Source organism: Castor canadensis, chromosome 3 (genome assembly GCF_047511655.1).
Source record: "Castor canadensis chromosome 3, mCasCan1.hap1v2, whole genome shotgun sequence".
Classification (NCBI taxonomy): domain Eukaryota; kingdom Metazoa; phylum Chordata; class Mammalia; order Rodentia; family Castoridae; genus Castor; species Castor canadensis.
In genome coordinates, this window is record NC_133388.1 from 83615105 (window position 1) to 83633739 (window position 18635).

At 38.9% G+C, this 18635-nt stretch overlaps 3 protein-coding genes across 4 annotated transcripts in view; 2 read left to right on the top strand and 1 right to left on the bottom strand.

The window, feature by feature from the left end:
• The window catches only part of LOC141421230 (inhibitor of Bruton tyrosine kinase-like), a 1912155-nt gene that overhangs the window by 1768585 nt on the left and 124935 nt on the right, over positions 1-18635 (bottom strand). The window lies entirely within an intron of this gene.
• LOC141410465 (inhibitor of Bruton tyrosine kinase-like) overlaps positions 1-18635 on the top strand; it is a 973048-nt gene that overhangs the window by 227933 nt on the left and 726480 nt on the right. The gene's annotated exons all lie outside the window — the stretch shown is intronic.
• The window catches only part of LOC141421250 (potassium voltage-gated channel subfamily KQT member 5-like), a 47398-nt gene continuing 32195 nt past the window's right edge, over positions 3433-18635 (top strand). Inside the window, exons 1-2 of the mRNA XM_074066916.1 lie at positions 3433-3530; positions 16283-16503. Coding sequence (XP_073923017.1) covers positions 16314-16503 — 190 coding nt within the window. The 5' untranslated portion in view covers positions 3433-3530; positions 16283-16313. The remainder of the gene's footprint in view (positions 3531-16282; positions 16504-18635) is intronic.

Consider the following 18635-nt stretch of genomic DNA (forward strand, 5'->3'; position numbering starts at 1 on the left):
CAGGTACTGGATCACACAAACATGGGATTGGATTTCAGCTAGTAGAAGCAATTAGCTGAGATCAAGGACAAGACAAAAATAGGACGAGTATAAGAGTAACAGAGTTATACTTTCCACTTCCACTTTGATTGAAGGACACACTTGCCCCTTCTGTATTTCTCATTTACTAGGCATTTTTAAGACACGAGTAATGAAGTGAGCAAGAGCTTAGCCTTTGAAATCAATTTGATAGAAAAAGAGCAAGATGCTAGATATTATTGTAAAGAAAATCTTCAATTTTCTGAGTGCCCTCTTTTAACATGAGCAGATAATACCTTGGTGCCATTTTTGTTGTATTTTTATTTAGGATTGTTTTAAAATAGAATCAAATAATGTATGAATCTGCAATGTGCTTCTAGCTGTATGTGAGTCTTGTTTTCAGAGTATCAGAGCTTACATATTTGTCCTGCGTTTTGTGGAGATTGTTCAACTAAAGCAGCATTCTTTGCCCTCTCAGTTTTGGAGATTCTCTGGGCCTCACTATGACAGAGTCTGCAATAATAAACCCATGTGTTGTTATTTATTTTTTTTAATTGTTGTGCTGGGTGGGGCTACATTGTAGCATTTACAAATTCATACTTGAATTCACCCCTTCCACCATTCTTCTTTATTCCCCCCTCCCCCCTTCCATTACCAGAGTAGTTTCAACAGATCTCGTTTTTTCACTTACATACATGCACCCTCCTACACCTTTTCCCCACCTCCTCCTCCCTCCCACCAGTGCCACCCCGCCTCAGCCACCAGTACCACACCCCCCCCCCCGCAGGATCTGTTCCACCCTCCTGCTCCTGTTCTCCAATTTTATAAAAGAAAAAAAAAGACATTTTTGTTTGTTTTTCTTGATCATTTTAAAAAATGTATGTGTGCAGTTGCAAAAAGTAACAGTTCAAGATATGATGGTAATTTCTTTATCATCTATTAAGATGCCAAGATGCTTAGTACAAATTTCCACAGATTTATCGGTTAAATCAACATGAACCATGTGGGCAAGGCTTCAGGCAAGGATTCCTGCTTGAGAATATTTAAAAAAAAAAAACTTCCTTCAAAACGTAAAACATCCCTCAGGTTCTACTATGTGTCTTTTAACTTTTTCATGTCACTTTCTGAATATCCCACTGCAGTATAATATGCATGCAGAAAACAGCACATTTCCTAAGAGAACAGAGCACTGCTGCATAGCCAGCACTCAGATAAGCAGAACACGAGTTCCTATGTCTCCTTTCTCAATCACTATTCCACAAGGATAAACACTGTGCTACCTTCTAACAGCATAGAGTAGTTTTCCCTAGTTTTCATACATTCTGGAAAAGTGCTCTTGCTTCTTGTTTCTGTCACTCAGCATTATTCATAGGAAACCCATCCATATTGTTGAGCACAGTTACAATGAGCTATGACCGTGTGGTCCTCCATTATGTTACCATACTACAAGTTTCCTATTTCTGCTACTGTTGATAGACATCTAGACATTTCTGTGCATGTCTTTGGGCTTCTCTATTGAGTATTTATCTAGGAATGCACAGCTGTATCATAGTATATGTACAGGCTAAACTTTAATAGATGCCACCAGACAGTTTTTCAAAGTAGTTGTGTCAATTTTTAACTTTCTATTCAGCTCACTTTTATTCAATTATATTCTCAGGAAAGAGAATATAATTAGATCATTTTTTCTTCATTGTAGGTTTCAGAATTATGACTGGTGGTTATACAGTAGGGATATGACCCATTTAAATGAATTTCCCACATAAAATAGAATGCTCTGAGTAATGAATCATAATAAAAAATTTTCTCTGAAGATATTGGAGCAAGGTCTTGGTCATTAGAGATGTTTGCAGTGTCACTGCAAAAGGAATAAATTTACCAGGCTCTATATGGGAAAGTAAGTACAAGCAATCTCTCAAATGGACAGTTCAGATGGCAACCACAGTCATCGGCAGTCAGCAAAATCCCCAGTGGAGGGCTAGGACTAAGAGCCAGACAATTGGAGGCTCTGTTTCAACTCTCCCAACCTGGATGAGCCGTTTCATCTGTCTGAGCATTTATTTTCTCATATACAAAACAAGGGTCTTAATCCACATTTTATAGTAAGAATAACATGAAAATTTCAGGTATGATTATGTGTAGTAGACAGAGCTTATGTTTTTACAGCAAGGAGATAAAAAACATATTCTTAGATCATGACATTAAATCCTTAGTTTTCAATTATATTCCTAGAAAATATATTCTCACTTATCTTGTTTAGCCCCGCATTTTGCTTTTTTTTTTGGTGGTTACTGGGGTTTGAACTCAGAGCCTCATGCTTGGTAGGTAGGCACTCTACTACTTGAGAGCTGGTGAGCCCTTGTTTGTGAAGGATTTTTTTTTTTGAGATAGGATCTCTTGAACTATTTGCCCAGGCTGGCTTCCAACCACAATCCTCCTGATCTCTGCCTCCTGAGCAGTGCCCAGCTGTCATTCTTTTCTTTCTTTTTTGTTTTTTTCAGTACTGGAATTTGAAGTCAGGATCTACACCTTGAGAAACTCCACCATCCCTATTTTTTGAGATTGGGTCATGCAAACTATTTTCCTGGGCTGGCTTCATACCACAATCCTCCTGATCCTGATCTCTGCCTCCTGAGTAGCTAGGATTACAGGCAGAGCCACCAGAGCCCAGATATTATCTTTTGTGTGTATGTGTGTGTGGTACTGGGGCTTGAACTTAGGGCCTTCACCTTGAGCCACTCCACCAGCCATATTTTTGTAAAGAGTTTTTCAAGATAGGATCTTGCAGAACTATTTGCCCTGGCTGGCTTTGAACTTCAATCCTCCTGATCTCTGACTCCTGAGTAGCTAGGATCACAGTCATGAGCCACCAGCGCCTGGTTTATTATCTTCATTTTTAACATTAGGAATATTTCATGGTTCAACTTCAGGGATTTCACTAATTAAATCATTAACATGCCCTAGAGGTCATTAGTTTACTAGTTAGTTTACTAATTACATTGTGAGGTTTTTTTTGGTAATTCTATCCATCCAACTTATCAAATATCCCCCAGAATGCATGTTTATGCTCAGGTAATTTACTTAACCAGTGTCTTGGACATCATTATTTATTGAGCCAGTTGATGAAGACTATTTTGTTTCAGATAATGTAGTTTTTCTCTCTAGTTCAAAAACTGCATTATGGAGCACCTTTTGGTGCTGTTGCTTTTTTGGAGTGAGTTGTTTTGAAAAACAATTTTGATGTGATAGAGTATTATAAAAGCCAACCAGTTTGCTTCTTTGGGGCACTTATGGGAGCAAAAGGATGATGAGGAAGAGCTTCTTAATGTGTAAGAAATGAATAATCTGCCTTTTCATTTCATTCTATTTTCTGTTCTCTTTTGTTTTCCCTCTATGTCTCTGCATATGCTACTGCAGTGTGTTTGACACAGTTATGCAGCTGATGAGAAATCTGTTTCTATTGCAACCTGGAAGCCACACTTGAAGGCCTTGCACACCTGCAGCCCTACCAAGTAGATATCAATGTGACAGCTGGTGCAGTAGTTCAGTCTTTTCTCACCTGTTAAAAAAATACACACACACACACACACAAAGTGTGGATTTTTGACTTGTCTTATTCTCTATTGCTCTTAAACCTTTTTAGTAGTAACCTGAGCACAAACCTGCACTGAATCAGTATCATTACTCACCATCCACAGACCTGGATTAAAGATTAAAGGAACATAAACTTTCATAGGGATCTCTTTCTTCTATTTCAGGCTAATTTTCTAATATCTCATAAAGCCTATCAGAATTCCAAAGGCAAACACCATGGTTCTTGAAAAGTCAGGGTTATTTATCTTCCACCCATCACCTGACTTCGAGAGAGAATTGCCTTAAAAGCAATGTCGCGTTGCACATTTAAGTCTGCCCAAGTCATTTCTCATCTGATCCCCTTATAGGATGTCCTCAAGCTTTCACTTGGAGACCAAACTAATATCATTACCAAAAAAGAAAGAGAAAGAGAACAATTGGAATCTAACAGGATTATGGTACTGACCACAAACACTCGAAATTTCAAAGTAATAACTATTTCCATTCACATTTCACTGGCCAAAGCAGGCCATCCACTATGTCTAAACTAGCACAGTCCTAGCATATACCTGAAGTAAAGGAGAACCAGAAAAACTATTAACAGTCCTAATGATCACCACAGCGATCTTTAATTTAAAAAAAAAAGTTTAAGTCCTAGAGTCCTGAACTCCAGTTCAACAAACAGGGAGTATGGTAAGTCATAATCAGCATCCAAGTTAAGAAGCCCTCACTGAAACACCAAAGTCAGTATGTCACGAGAAAGTCTATGACACCCCAGCTTGATGAGAACTGTCAGTTCTTCAGCTTGTTCAAAAGGTATTAAAGTACTTATCTGCCTTAGCATTTTAGAGCACTGGCCATTTCCCTTCATAACTCAACAAAACCTTACTTAACTTTAGTGGTTTCATGAGACTCAAAGCACTTCACAAAGCCACCTTGCTCTTACTGATCTGGAAGGAGGTCAGCTGGGAACATCTTCCTGATTCATTGCTTGGCATGCCAGGATTAGCGGCAGGCTGTGGTACAGCATCATGCAATCCATTAGGAAGCAGCAAAGTTATTGTAGCTACCAGGATTTGTTAAGCGGCTTCCCTGTTTTGCCCTGGGCATCTCTTTTCCTACTCACAGAGAAAAGAATAAACACTGGCAAGATGATTCCTATGCACTAGTAGGACACATCTCCTAGAGGTCTGTGTCTAAAACTGTCAGCACCTGGGACAGAGATATTCCTAGCCCCCTGCCTCCCTAGGACTTTGGGGACACAGAATCATATCAAGGACTCAAGCCTGAATGCTGTTGAGTGAATATATGGATTCATATTCTCTTTTCATTTAGATCTTGAAATTTAGTTGAATTCCTTTTTATTAAATATTACATCCTTTCAAAGTTTTGGTGTAAAAAAAAAAGAACATCACTCTTGGGTCATCTATTTCCTTGGGTACATGAATCAAAAATGAGAATTACATGGAAATTATATATCTCATCTTCATGAATTGTTCTAGATAAATGTAAAAGAGAAAGGTTAGTAGGAAAAATAATAGAAGGTTCTCAAGTGACAGAAGAAAATGGTGTATTATCATATGTGATTATCTGGCTTTCCACTTACTGCAGTTTTTGGATTAAAAGTCATTCTGAAGCCTGGAGAAGGTATTTAATAATGAGTCAAATTCTCCCAGTGCATCAACTAATATTTTGCTCACACAATTTCTTCTTTTCCTCTGATACTTTCCTGGTTTAAATGGGGGTGGAGGTGGAGGAGGATTGATGCAAACACTGTCTTCATCCTGCCCCCTTGTGACTCTCAGTCATCCCTCACTCACCTTCCCCTGCAACCTCATTAACCTGAGGTTCAGCCCAATAGACTGAAGAACAGTCATTTATCTGGAATGACACAGCAGTCACTAGCAAAATTCGTAAGAATCTAGATGCCCTAATGCCTCTCCTCCAGGGATACTTTGGTATTCTTGCAGTTCTTGTTGTTGTTGTTGTCTTGTGGTTCCTTGTTAAATCAGTGAAAATGTAATGCAAATTAGGGGCTTTTTCCCTAAGAATAATATTCAATGCACAAAGCATCAAAACTTTGCCTACAATTTTAGTGTATTCACAGACTCCCTGAAGCCAAGTTCAAAACCTTTGCTTTAGAAAGAAAACCTACTTAGTCAAAGTTTTTAAGTCTGCGAGAAGAATAATTTACAATGACCTAGAGGTATATTTTTACACTTATAATTGCCGGCTTACTGAATACAGAGTGATGTAGTAAGAAACAGACCAGAACTTCCTTTTATTTAGATAGTATATTTCCCTTTAAGACTGAGAGTTTAAGAACTTGTACAGAAATAAGAAGATCATTCACTCTTCTATGTATCCATTCAATAAGTATTCACTGAAAACCTACTATGAGCACAACACTGTTCTAGGGCCTAGAAATTATGCAGTAGTCGGGGGGAAAAAATGAACAAGTTAGAATCTAAGGGCTCAGGGAGTATTTATTCAAGGGATACTGGGGATAGATAATAAAAAATAAATATGTAGAATATAAAATATGTGAGGTGACAATAGTGTTAAGGAGAAAAGTAAAATAGAGAAATAAATAAGAGAGTGTCAGGGGCTGCAATTTTAAATAGGTGGTCAGAGAAAAGATCATGTTATCTACAGCATCATCACCATCATTATCTTAAAGCTATTGTTATTAAAAAATGCCAGCCCTGTGTGCTGGTTCCCCACTGTTGCAGAGATGCAGTAGGATGCGTTCACTCCACAAGCTCGTCTCAGGGAGTAATATAAAACTGTGTGGGGGAGAGATGCACAGGCAGAGGGTCATACCGTACCCACTCAGACTCACCAGGAATAGAGATCAGCAGTTTCTTGTTCTCTCTTTTCAGACCTAGCTTTTCTCTTACATGCCACACATCTTAGAGGTCTGAGCAGTTGCTATTTCAAAGTTTTGTTTAAAAAAAAGAAGAGTTTGTAGAGGGAAATATTGTTCCTGATTTTCCTCTCAAAGTCAGTGAAGGTTATGGAAAGGATGAAGCACAGGTAAAAGTGCTACTTTATAGAGTAAGTGGAATATTTTATGAAGCTATAGGAAATTATCAAGCTCCAAGGATGCCAAAGGTACTTTAAGAAGTCAGAATTTAGAGACTACGTGATACAGCCTTCCCATTTAATCATAAGAGCACCAAGACCCACAAGAAAGTGAGGTGCTTGTGCAAAGGCCCACAGTACATTTGCAAAGAGTAGTGGCCCTGCACAGTGTTGCCTAGACCTAAATTTACTACAACGATTTATTTAAAACGTCACCCAACAGTAGGCTAGAATCAGAGAGATTTTCTACATACCTTACTTACTCCGTGGGAATTCCTACTTTAAAGAACAGGAGAAAAAAATAGTCTACATCAACAGTGATGAAGTATAAAGTCATGGACACACAGATGAATGAATCCAGATTTAGAAGTCTGGAAGTCTGCCTTAGGCACAGGAACTGCAGCTGCATTGTAACCAGCAATACTAATGCTGGGTACAGCAGATTCATCACCAGCACTTTTTTCTTAGCCATGGATAACTCTGGCAAAGGAAGAGTCTATGGTGTGTGGCCAACTGTGGGCAGTATTGGATTTGCCAATTAATGCTGCCTCAGATCTGCACCAAAAGAACATATGATATAAAATTGGGTACATTAATTATAAGTAATGTTACGTTTGTGGATCCTACTTGAAAACAGTTATTCAAGGTACCTGATTTCCCCAGTCTCCAATTTGGCCATTATCAAGTTCTATAAATGTATCCACCAGTTTGTCATCATTTCTCTTCTGTCCGCCTGCACCTGAAGGAAAGAACAAGGGGAAACATTGAGCAGGTTTGTGATTTCTCTTTTTGCTACATGTTTGTTTATAAATCTGATGCCTAACAAATGTTTTAAATGTGTCTCATGAGTAAAATCGATCAACAATACAAGGTGATTAAAAGTGACTTTCACAGATTGCCTGCAAAGTTTGCTGGGGTTTATTGATTTTTTTTCCTCCTTAGAAGCAGAATCATCTTCCCTAACTCACTCCCTGCTTTAACAGACTGCAGGGCACAGAACATTCTGGAGACAAAAGTAATTATACACCTTGATTACTCCACGATGCCGTTTTTCCAGACAGAATTCTTATCCAAGTGTTCAAAAGTAGTAATCTAGAGGGTTTAGAAATGAAGGATGTTTTTCTGAATGCTATGGATTTGGACAGCAGCCCATGATTCACTTTCCTTCATTGGGATCCTGCTTTTGAGGGGTGAGAGTTTTTGTTGTATTATTTTTTAGCAAGAAGTACACTGCGTACAGGAGGAGAAACATCTCTCTGGGCTATCTCCAGCCCACTGAGGCTTAGTCAGGTGATCCAGTTCAAAAGAAGAGTCCCTCTGTCCCTCAGGAAGATGATACCCCACAGAAAACTTCTCCAAATAACTCAAGTTCACTCTCCCGTGCCCTACAAGGAAGTGCTTTATCAGATTAAATCGAACTAGACCTAGAGGGAACAGAAAATAAAGGAGAACATTTTCATCTGTGCTAATAAGTAACAGGAAGGGTTTAGATTTGGGAGAAAGACCCTGAAGAACAGAGATAGGTGGATCCTGCACTGATGGTGTAAGGAGTGGCAGCAAGGAAATACCAGGTGCCTGGAAGGGAAGAAGAGCACATTTTTCCTATCCTTGGCACTTGTTTCAGTAGACAGGAAACAAAGACATCTCCTTCCCAGAGTTGGCTTCTAGGTGGGAGACAATATGTGTCTAGCTTTGTTTATAGTAATAATGGCATTAATTATAAAATATTTATTCAGTAATGAATTGAGCTTTAAAAGTTTACACAGGGTAATGGGGCCTTGGGTTAACCATTCTTGTATTAGCACTTTAAAAGATTACCAAATTAGGACAAATATATTCATCTATACACAAGATGGATGTGGTAGGACATACACCATTAGGCACTCCTGGGTAGATGAGCCTATGTGGAGATGGCATTAAAGATCCTCTCCTACTTGGTAGCCATAGAGTTAGAGCAAAGGATATTGGACACTCCCAGGTGACACTTCCAGACAGTGTAGTTGACTGAACACTTGGTCTTCGCCACTTCAGAGATATTTCTGACCAAAGAGAGGGTCTAGTCATTCGGCTCAGTATTCTTTGCAGCACTGGAAGAGTCAAGCTAATCAACTCTGGCCCTTGGTCCTTTTTGCAGTTTTCACACAGCCTTCATCACCCTTCTGTTGTGTCAACATTACTTGAACAAAATAACACAAACTAAATTAAATCATAGCTATTATAAACTGTTTTAATTTCTTTGGTGATATTTAAAAAGCTTCCCTTTCTCAGGAGCTATCTATTTTTACAAATTATCTCAAAGGGGCGTTTGTTTCCAAATTCAAAGGGCAGAGACCATCTTTGGCATAAATTCTAGAACTACTAGAGAGTAAGTTCACCTATCTTGGTTTCATCCTCCAAAAGGGAAGTATTAACACCCAAAGGGGACATTTGTAAAGAATTCAGAGATTCTTTTGACCATCCTCAGTGAGGGATGACTGGGCTAGTGCATTTTCTAGATTAGGATAGCAGAAAACGAAGTGTCACTTTTGAGCTTCTGCTCACTAGTCCAAAAAATGAGTCTTCCAGTCATCTGTCACAGTGCAAAAGGACTACTAATAAAATTTTCAAAATTTCATGTTGTTCACTTGCATCTAAAACATTTAAATCTCTTTTGCATGCTTGTGACTGAGGTTTTCACCTCAGATTTGAATATATACAGGACCACCAAGCTCAATTCATAACTTAAAGAATCATCCAGAAATTTCTTGCTTCTCTGCAGTCCTTGGACATTTGACAATTTGAAATCTAACTTGAAACAAGTCCTATGCTACTACCTAGCCTGGATACCTTGCTTGCTTAATATCTCATACTTCACACACTCGTGTCTCCTGTCCCCCGGCTATCTATCTATCACATCATCTGTGTAAAGCTATGGCAAAGAATGCGCTAAATAAACTATTCTTGGACAAAGTAATAAAATGTCCTTACTTCAAGTATAGTTCATGTGGAAGACAGGAAAAAAAACACAATAAGGAAAAATATAAAGAAAGAAAATTAAAAACAGTGCAATAATCTGAAAAAATAAGCAAAGGCTTTGCTTACTTAATTTTCTTTTTTTAATTAACACATAAAAAATTGTGCACATTGAAACTCCCATTTTAATATTGCCTTGGCTTTTACCTTGTGCTCCATATGCAATGGAATTTATAATATTGCATAACGAATGCGGAAAGACTATTGTAATAACAATAGCAACAGCGCCATCTTAGAAAATAACAAATTTGTCCTTGCTCAAGCAAAATATGCACAAAGGAAAATGCATTTATAATAAGAGCTCTCCCTTAGAGAAGAGCAGCAGCTCTGGATCCAGACTATTGTGAATTAATGCTTGACCCCATTTCAAAGGAACTAATTAGCACAGCCCAATAGCATAGAGCCCCTCACAGCCTTTGCACTATTGGGTTATTGAAGGCGGTTCAGATAAGAAAACATTCAGCCCAAGTTGGGGCCAGTTTTTTACCTTTCATATATCTTAAAGTGTGGAATCTCCTAAATCCTTCTTTGTGGTTTTTCTTAATATTAAAAAAAAAAAAACTAGGAGTAACCCAAGTGCAGATGAACTCAACACACCAGCTGTCACCCCTCTTCCAGGTTCCAGGCATCACAGACAGCCATTCACTAAAGACTTTACTCTCTGCAGAATAGATGGAGGTCAAAGACATTCATGTAACCTTCAGTTAATTATGTTCCTTACTTTGGAATGTTCTTGTCAAAAAGAGAAGTTTTTTCTTTCTACACTAAAGCTAGGGTATGTTTAAACAAAATTTATCTATGATATCTCAGGCTAAGAAACAGTGTTGTATTGTTTGTGACAGATCCAAAAGCTTTCTTTAAAAATACAAACCATCAGTCCCAAGGAAAAAACTTAAATATAACTCAACTGAGCAATACTGACATATTGTTTCTTTGGCTGTCTTTGGTAAGGGTCAGGTACAAATCACTGTTGCTCTTAGCTGAGCCTGCTCTATTCATCCTTTCCTTAGACCATAAATACAATTTGTTTATCATCATTTTATTGTTCATTTATTTCCCTCTGTCTTCCCACTAAATCAGTCTAACTTCATATATGCAGTCATAAATGTTTTACTAATTTTATTCTATTTAATCATCTCATTAAGTAATTTTTCCTACTCTTCTTTTAAATTGGACAGTTTTTCTATGTATGGTACAAATTGTTATTTTCAGAGAATAGAATTTACCTGAGAACACTAACCCAATGTTCTCACCTGCCACATTAACCCAGTATTCTCCCCTTGAACTCCTATGTTTTTCTTCTTCTTTCCCCCTCCCCGCCTCCTTCTGTGCTAGAGATCAAACCCAGGGCCTTGTACATGCTAGGCAAGTGCTCTACCATGAACCACACCCTGGCCACACCGTTTCCTCCTTGACCAGGCCCTCAGGTAGTGGTCATTGAGTCATTACATTGGTATAAGAAAGCGTTTACCTCTTCCTGCCTAAATTTTCATTGCTACTCTCTGAGATTTGGGGATTACCTATAAGTCTCACTACTGCCTCCGCTCCTCCTGTGTAAATAAACAATGGCTAAGTATGGAGCTGCCTCACTTCCAGTTTACGAAGCTTTGCCACAAGCCTCTCAAACTTCTCAGATGGCAGACTGTCTAAACTTGCCTTAGCAGTTGCCTGTAAGACTGACATAAGATGCATGTCCTAAAAGTTCAGGCACAAATAATATTCTTTTATTACATTACAGTCTTGTGCTGTGACTCATTGATGCTTTGTCTACACCGCTCCAGCATGTTGGCTTTTATTGGGTTTTAAGATGGTGTAAGACTTGGATGGAACTCTAGCGCACTTGTGGAAGGAATTTTATTGTGTGTTCTTGTCTTTCTTCTATATTTACCTTCCATTAGCTACATTTTTTTCTGTGTTCAATGAATAATCTGCAAGTATTGTTAAATTAAACTCAATATGACTAGACTTTATTTTTTCCCAGCATAGTCAGTTTGGGTCCTTACTGGCAAAATGTTAGCTTGTTTCCAAAACAGTCTTTACAAAATCATCTCTCCTTCTGTTCACGTTTATTGATAGAGGAAAAGGATTTACTCTTTTAAAGTATATCACAGGACTTAAAATAAGAAACATCCTTTTTTATTAACAAATGAGCTGCCTAGAATCTTTTCTTCTGTTCATTTTTTTTAGTATGTATCCAATCTGACAGTTACCTATATAACTATAACTGCTGGTGTCTCACAGAGATCAAAAACTAGCTATCTTTACATTTCCAAGCAATTCATGTAATCATTGATTTCTGTAAATATTTATCCTGCAAATTTCTAAAGTATTTTATTCCCCATTCACTTATATTATGTTGCATTGATATTTTCTAGAGGAGCTTGCTACAGTCTAAAATGTTTGTAGTTATTTTTACCTGAAATTGATGGATGCTAACACATAGACCACTATCATTTGCAATGCCTAGTTCAAATCTAATTACTTCTGCCTAACCATGAAGAGCACTGGCGTATTTCAACCAGCACAATTAAACTGCCTAGTACTCACTGCTTATATAGCCTACATACTTATATATTAAAAACCCATAAAGTGAAATGCCTTTGTTTTTAGTAAAAGAAAGAAAGAAATCCCTAAGCACTTTCCTGGTGGTGAAATGCTTAGTAATGCGCTGCTCTATTTCCCTCACTCCTCGTAAGTTCTGTAGTAATAAGCAGAAGCTCTTCAGAATGTACACCTCACGGAAGCAGAGGTACCCAGCATCCCGGCTATTGACATGAGATTTGAGAATGTCAACTAACAGGTGCATGACCAGGTTACACGCCACCCCACCTGAGCCCTGTTCTCAGACTCACTCTCCCTAGGGACTTCTCGAATGAGGTTTCCAGCCCGCTTGGAATTTTCCTTGTTGCCTGTTGCCTGCTTTTGTTAATCCCCACTGGGACAACTAGGCAAGGTCCTGGCTAGGACCGGCAGCCAGCCCGTTGGCGCCCCCTTGTGGCTGAACAACTGCTAAGCTGCTGCACGCATTGGATTGTTAAGGCTCGGTTTGCCATTATTGTGCCTGAGGCGAAAATCTGTAGAATGTTTATCCTATAAAGAGCTAAACCTCGATTAAGTATAACAATAACTACAGCGTTCTAAGTGCTGGAGGATTACCATGGGGTTATGGTGCCACACAGTTTCCTGGCAGGGAGCATCCAGTAGTCAACTGCATGCTGAACCATTTGAGTGACTGGTACATGTGGTTCTGAAGATGGATTCAACCCTCAAGTACGGAGCAGTTGGGCAGACTCCCCTGAGCTGGGAATGCAGGACTGCATCCTAAAATGCACCAATCAATGACCACAGCGACCTTCTGCCTACTTTCTCCAAAGAGAGACCTCCTTATTGGCCTCCAGGGGATCATTCGTGGTGTTCTTCCTAAAATTGCTGTTACATAAATCTTCCTCAAAAGTCCTGCTTATAAATGTCACCAGAAAAAGGCAAGAAAATAATGGAAATTTGAATGTACCAGTGAAGAATCTATATTTTTAATCGATGTGTGTTTTCAGTAACAGCTACCTAATCAGTTCTTTACTTATCTAATCTAGATGCTCTGTTGATTTCCAAAGGGGAGCTGAAGTAGAACAACTAATAAAAGTGAGCTTTTCCATGACAGGACACACAAACACATATTTGCCTTAGGGTAAAAAATTTTGGCTAGTTAAAAAGTTCTGGGTTAGGATATTATTCTGAATTTTCATAACATTATGTGAAAAGAGAAAGTGAAAACATCACATTTTCTCTAATTTGGTGTGTAATTTATTGAGTTCATTTTAAAATAGTTTTTGGAAATTCTAAAAATCTGAGGTATTAGCAAATACTTGTATACTTCAGAAGGACAAAAAGGAAGTGACATCTAGAATTAATTTATCAATTTTAAGTGCTTTAAATGGTATTGTGATTTAGAGAATTTTATTCCTACTTTCCATTAATTCATAGAAGTAATGTCAAAATATTTCATAGGGACAATTTTAAAACAGATTTGTAGAAGCAATTCTTAAATATTTTATCATAAATAAACCACGTTTAATGTTGATACTTTCAATTTAGATATTTTATACTCTTTTAGTCATCGAAATTTTTGGGGAGGTAGTACCAAGGTTTGAACTCAGAGACTCATGCTTGTTAGACAGGAGCTCTACCACCAGAGCCACACCCCCAGCCCTTTTTGCAGTTAGGGTCTTGCATTTTTGCTTGGACTGGGCTGGATCACAATTCTGTGTATGCCTCCCAGGTAACTGGGATGACAGGTGTACACTGCCACCACCCAACTTACTTGTTGAGATAGAGTCTTGGTAATTTTTTGCCTGGGCTGGCCTTGAGCCATGATTCTGCAATCACTGCCTCTGGAATAACTGAGATTAACAGGTGTGAACTACTGCCCCTAGCCAAAAACAGATCTTTTTTTTTTTTAAAGGAATAAAAGAAAGGCCATATTAAATTGTTTTATGATTTTTTTAACAGTTGCCTGTTCATTTTATTGGCTTAGGAAGGAAACATATCTTGAAAATTTGGGAGAGTAATTTGATATTTACTGTAGTCAGACTTCTACAGCATCTGTTAGTTTGAGAACAGGTACTGTTACCAAAGACCAGATGTAGTGAGGACTACTTGTGCAGTTATTAACCTAAATCAAGGTGCAGGAGTGAGCCTATGTGTCCTGAACCAGATGATCATAAATTAAATTATGGCTTAAATGTATTGAAATTAGAAAGAGATTGAAATTTTTACAATTAAAAAAAGATTATGAAAAGTAGACATTTTGGGCTCTATCCCTTTGACGGATTTGTTTAAATAATTGAAGCCTTTTGGATGACATGGAGAACTTAGCTGAGAATAAAAAGATGCAGTTTTATGATGTTATTGTCGCTCTTCTTTAATGTAATCTATCATTTTATGACACATTTGTCAAGTCTAGAGAAGCCCTTGGGCTTATGGGCCTGTTGTCAAGAATTCTTGAACTCATCACAAAACTGCCCAGCCTGCTCTTTGCATGTGCCTTCAGCTGGTCGCACTGGGCTTTGCTGTGTCTGCTTTTAGAAAGGGTGGTGTCAGCTGCATGGTCAACTCCTCTGTTGTAACCAGAACTCTCTGACCACCACAGTTCATGATTTGATTTGTTTTCATGTAAACACACATAAAACATGGTGCCTTTTTAGAATATCATTTGTGAAACAACTAGGCATGGAAAAATAAATGTTATTGTTTCTTGTTAGCTATGAAACACATGTCCACTAAAAACATTTGCTGTTGGCATGCTGCAGCTGTGGACAGTGGACCTTGCAGTAAGTGGAAAAGACAAGACCTCCACTTCGTCTCAGACAATCCTTACCCCTGAGAATGCTCCTTCATCCCCCATGAAGGCTGCAGCATGACTCCAAGTAGCGCTCCAAGCAACCTCCCCTCACATCCATTGCCCCATTATATTTTTCTAGGCTCTTCTGAGTCCTGGGCCTCACACATTGATAATAGTGTGTGGCCTTCTAATGCATAGCACAAGCACTTTGTAAAAGAACAAGAAAACAAACAAAATGGGTATACAAATCTTCCTATAGTTCATTTGATTCCTACAAAAATTCCTTAGCTTGCTGGCACTTGTATCCTAATATTAGAGATAAGGATTTCAAAACCCAAGTTTCTTTGACTCCACCCTGCCTCCCCCCCCGCCTTCCCCCAGCACATCACACCACATCCCTTGATTAGGCAAGTGTAAAGATGTATTTGGGGTTTTATTGTTGTTGTTAATGCTTCCTTGATCAGACCATAACAATTCAATCCTGGCCAGCATCAAAGAACTGAATGTTTAAATACATGTAACTTACCAGTAGCTGCCACAGCAAATCAATAACCTGTTTAATAGCAGGAAATTTTGTAAGTGAACACTACATTGCATTCCACTAATCAGTCATCACATTCATTATGTGTTGAGGCTGTTCTACCTTGCGTGGTTTCTGTCTCAGAAGAATGCATATAAGCATAAAAGAACCGTAATGTTAAGTGTTGTATGTTTAATATATATGCAGTGCTACCAACTGCTATGAAATTGCATGAATTTATGCATATCATAATCTTGCCTGGAAGATAAAATGCATGTTGAATGTGGGGACATGTGTAACTGTCATCCCTGTTTTCCTATAGAGATGTTAAGAAATTACAAAGAGATATGCTCCCAAACAAGATTACTTTGTTTTTCAAATCTTAAAAGTTAGGGAAAAAGCTAAAATCACCCAATAGTTTTTAAAGTGAATTCCAAACCAATCCTTGGTTATCGCCAGTGCAATCTGGTACAAACTGCTGTACCTGGTCTCAGATCTTACTGTGATGCATCCAAGAAGTGTGTGTATGCCTATAAAATGAGCCGAATTACAAGTGAACACAAACAGAGATTAAGTAAAGCTCAACTTTTCAATAATGGAGAAATACATTATGTCCCTACTTGCTCCACCGTTTTGCCTGTGAAATATATAACCACGCACAGTTTCTCAGAAGACTGACCCGAGTGCAACGGAAGCAATTTCTTGAAATGGAAAAACCGTGCCTCTGTTCTCCACAGTCAGAAGCTAAGTTTTAAGGAGCGTGTGCGCATGGCTAGCCCGAGGGGCCAGAGTATTAAGAGCAGACAAGCTTCAGTAGGTGACAGGAGGTCCCTGAGCACCGACATCACAGCCGAGGGCAGTCCCACCAAAGTGCAGAAGAGCTGGAGTTTCAATGACCGAACCCGCTTCCGGCCATCACTGCGCCTCAAAAATTCTCAGCCAAAACCAGTGATAGATGGTAAGCCCGGTTTTTCCATAGCCATTTTTAATTTCATTGGCTGTAGTCAGTGAGATTACGAAATGATTAATTCTCCATGGTACCTCTTGAAGATAGAAGGAAACAATCCAGGGAAAGAAATTGTTTATTTTATTGGAAATTTATTCATTGTTTTGGGCAAATGTACAGAACATACGTTAATTTAAGGGAGGAATTTTGGCAACTAAACCTACATTTCAAAGAAGCCAAGGGGCTGGGGTCTTAGCGTGGCAGTGGAGCTAAGCACAGGAGGTCCTGGATTCCATTCTCACCGCCACCAAAAGAAAAAATAAATATCAAAGAAGCCAAATACAATTTTGTTGATTCCTCACTTATATGTCCAATACATCCACATTGGTGTGACTATCTTTCTGGTATGTATGTTATATCTTATCAGCAAAGGGACAAAAGCCAAGGGCAGCTAAGTGCTCCAAGTATCCTGATCACAGTAAGAGGTGACAGCCCCTTTCCCACAAGCTTCATCTAAAACTAAGCCAGAGCTTACTGCTTATCTTCCTCAGAGGCGCTCCTGGTGAACGTTCTTTTGAAGTCTTCCAGTGATGAGTGACGTTCAAGTTCTCCCAAGAGTATCCTATCTTATTTATCATATTATGTAGAAGTTTACTGGCCAACACGCTTTATCATGTGCCACATAGCTTTCATGTTTATAAAATAAAACATTTTATTTTTTCATTAAAGATTAGCTTGGTTTTAAGTATGCCTGAGATGTCTTAGACTGGGCAAAGAACCAAAATCAAATAGCCTCTTCCATTAATGCACAAAACAGCAAAGGCTATCAGTCATTATGCTCTCATTCTCTAGAATAACCTGTATTTTCCCAGGCCCCAAAAGCTCAAGGGATAAAACTAACAAGCAGGGGTCATAATCACAGTGAACTCAGGCTCCTTGCAGTGAAATCCCCAGAACCTCAGCCCACAGCCCCTCCCAGCTTCCTCACAGGCCCCTGGGGAGAGGGCTTCCACTCTCAAGTGAACAATGTGAGTCCCCTCTCCACACTTCTCCATTCTCCACAACCCCATGGGTGCCCTGCTCTCCAAATAGACTCCTAGTCTCTGACCCAGTCTGGCCTCTCCTGGGGGAACTGGCAGCTCCCATCTCCATGGCAGGACATGCTGATCCTGCCACACTTAGCCCCACCTGTTGCTCTGCTAAGGTGGAAATGCCTTTCCATCAATGCTGGTCACTCCTCCACCAAGCCACTTAAGTGTCCTGAGTCATCAGCACAGATTTTCAGTGCCCTCAAGTTTCCACACTTTCTTTCCTAGGAATTTGGCTGAAAGTCCTTGAGCAGCTGAGTCTGCAGTAATTGGTAACAGGGCTTTATGTTATACTTGAGATAGACTTGCTGAATATAAATAGCTATATCCTTTCTGGAAGGTAATTTGGCAAAAATATATTAAAGCCTTTGCATATGCCTAAGCCTAGACATATCCTACCCACCAGCTCCATTTCTACAATACAATCAATATAAAGAAATAGCATCAGACATTGACAATTATTCTATAAATGAAAAATTATTGACATGAAAAATGATCACAAGCCAGGCATGGTGGTACATGCCTGCAATCCCAGCATTTGTGAGACTGAGACAGGAGGAATGTGAGTTTGAGGCTAGCCTGGCCTACATAGAAGATCTTGTCTCAAAAAGATGTTCACAAAAAGTTGTCCCATTTTTGCTCAGATGTTTATATATTATGTACCATACGTTATGTATGTAGATTTGTGTGCTTATAGGGAAAGGTCTGGAAAGACAAAATGCATAAATCTCCAAGTGGTGAGACCAGTTATATTCTGTTTCTTCATTCTCTTCATCTGCATTTCCTAATATTTCTATGATGATTATAAAAAGCTTTTGTAATAAGAAAGCAAAGGAAAATGTTTTGTTACACATAAGCCCCTCCTTTCTTGCACTCTCCCCTCTTCTTCCCCTCATCTGCTCTAGGGCCCTTGAACTCATTGATATTCCCCAAACTCCCCTCTTCAGGCTGACTTCCTCCCTACAGGTGGAAACAACACCTGCTCTTAGTGAGGGGACCTGCCTTCACTGAGTGTTGACTTACACTGTCTAATGAGGTTTAACAGCTTCTACAAAC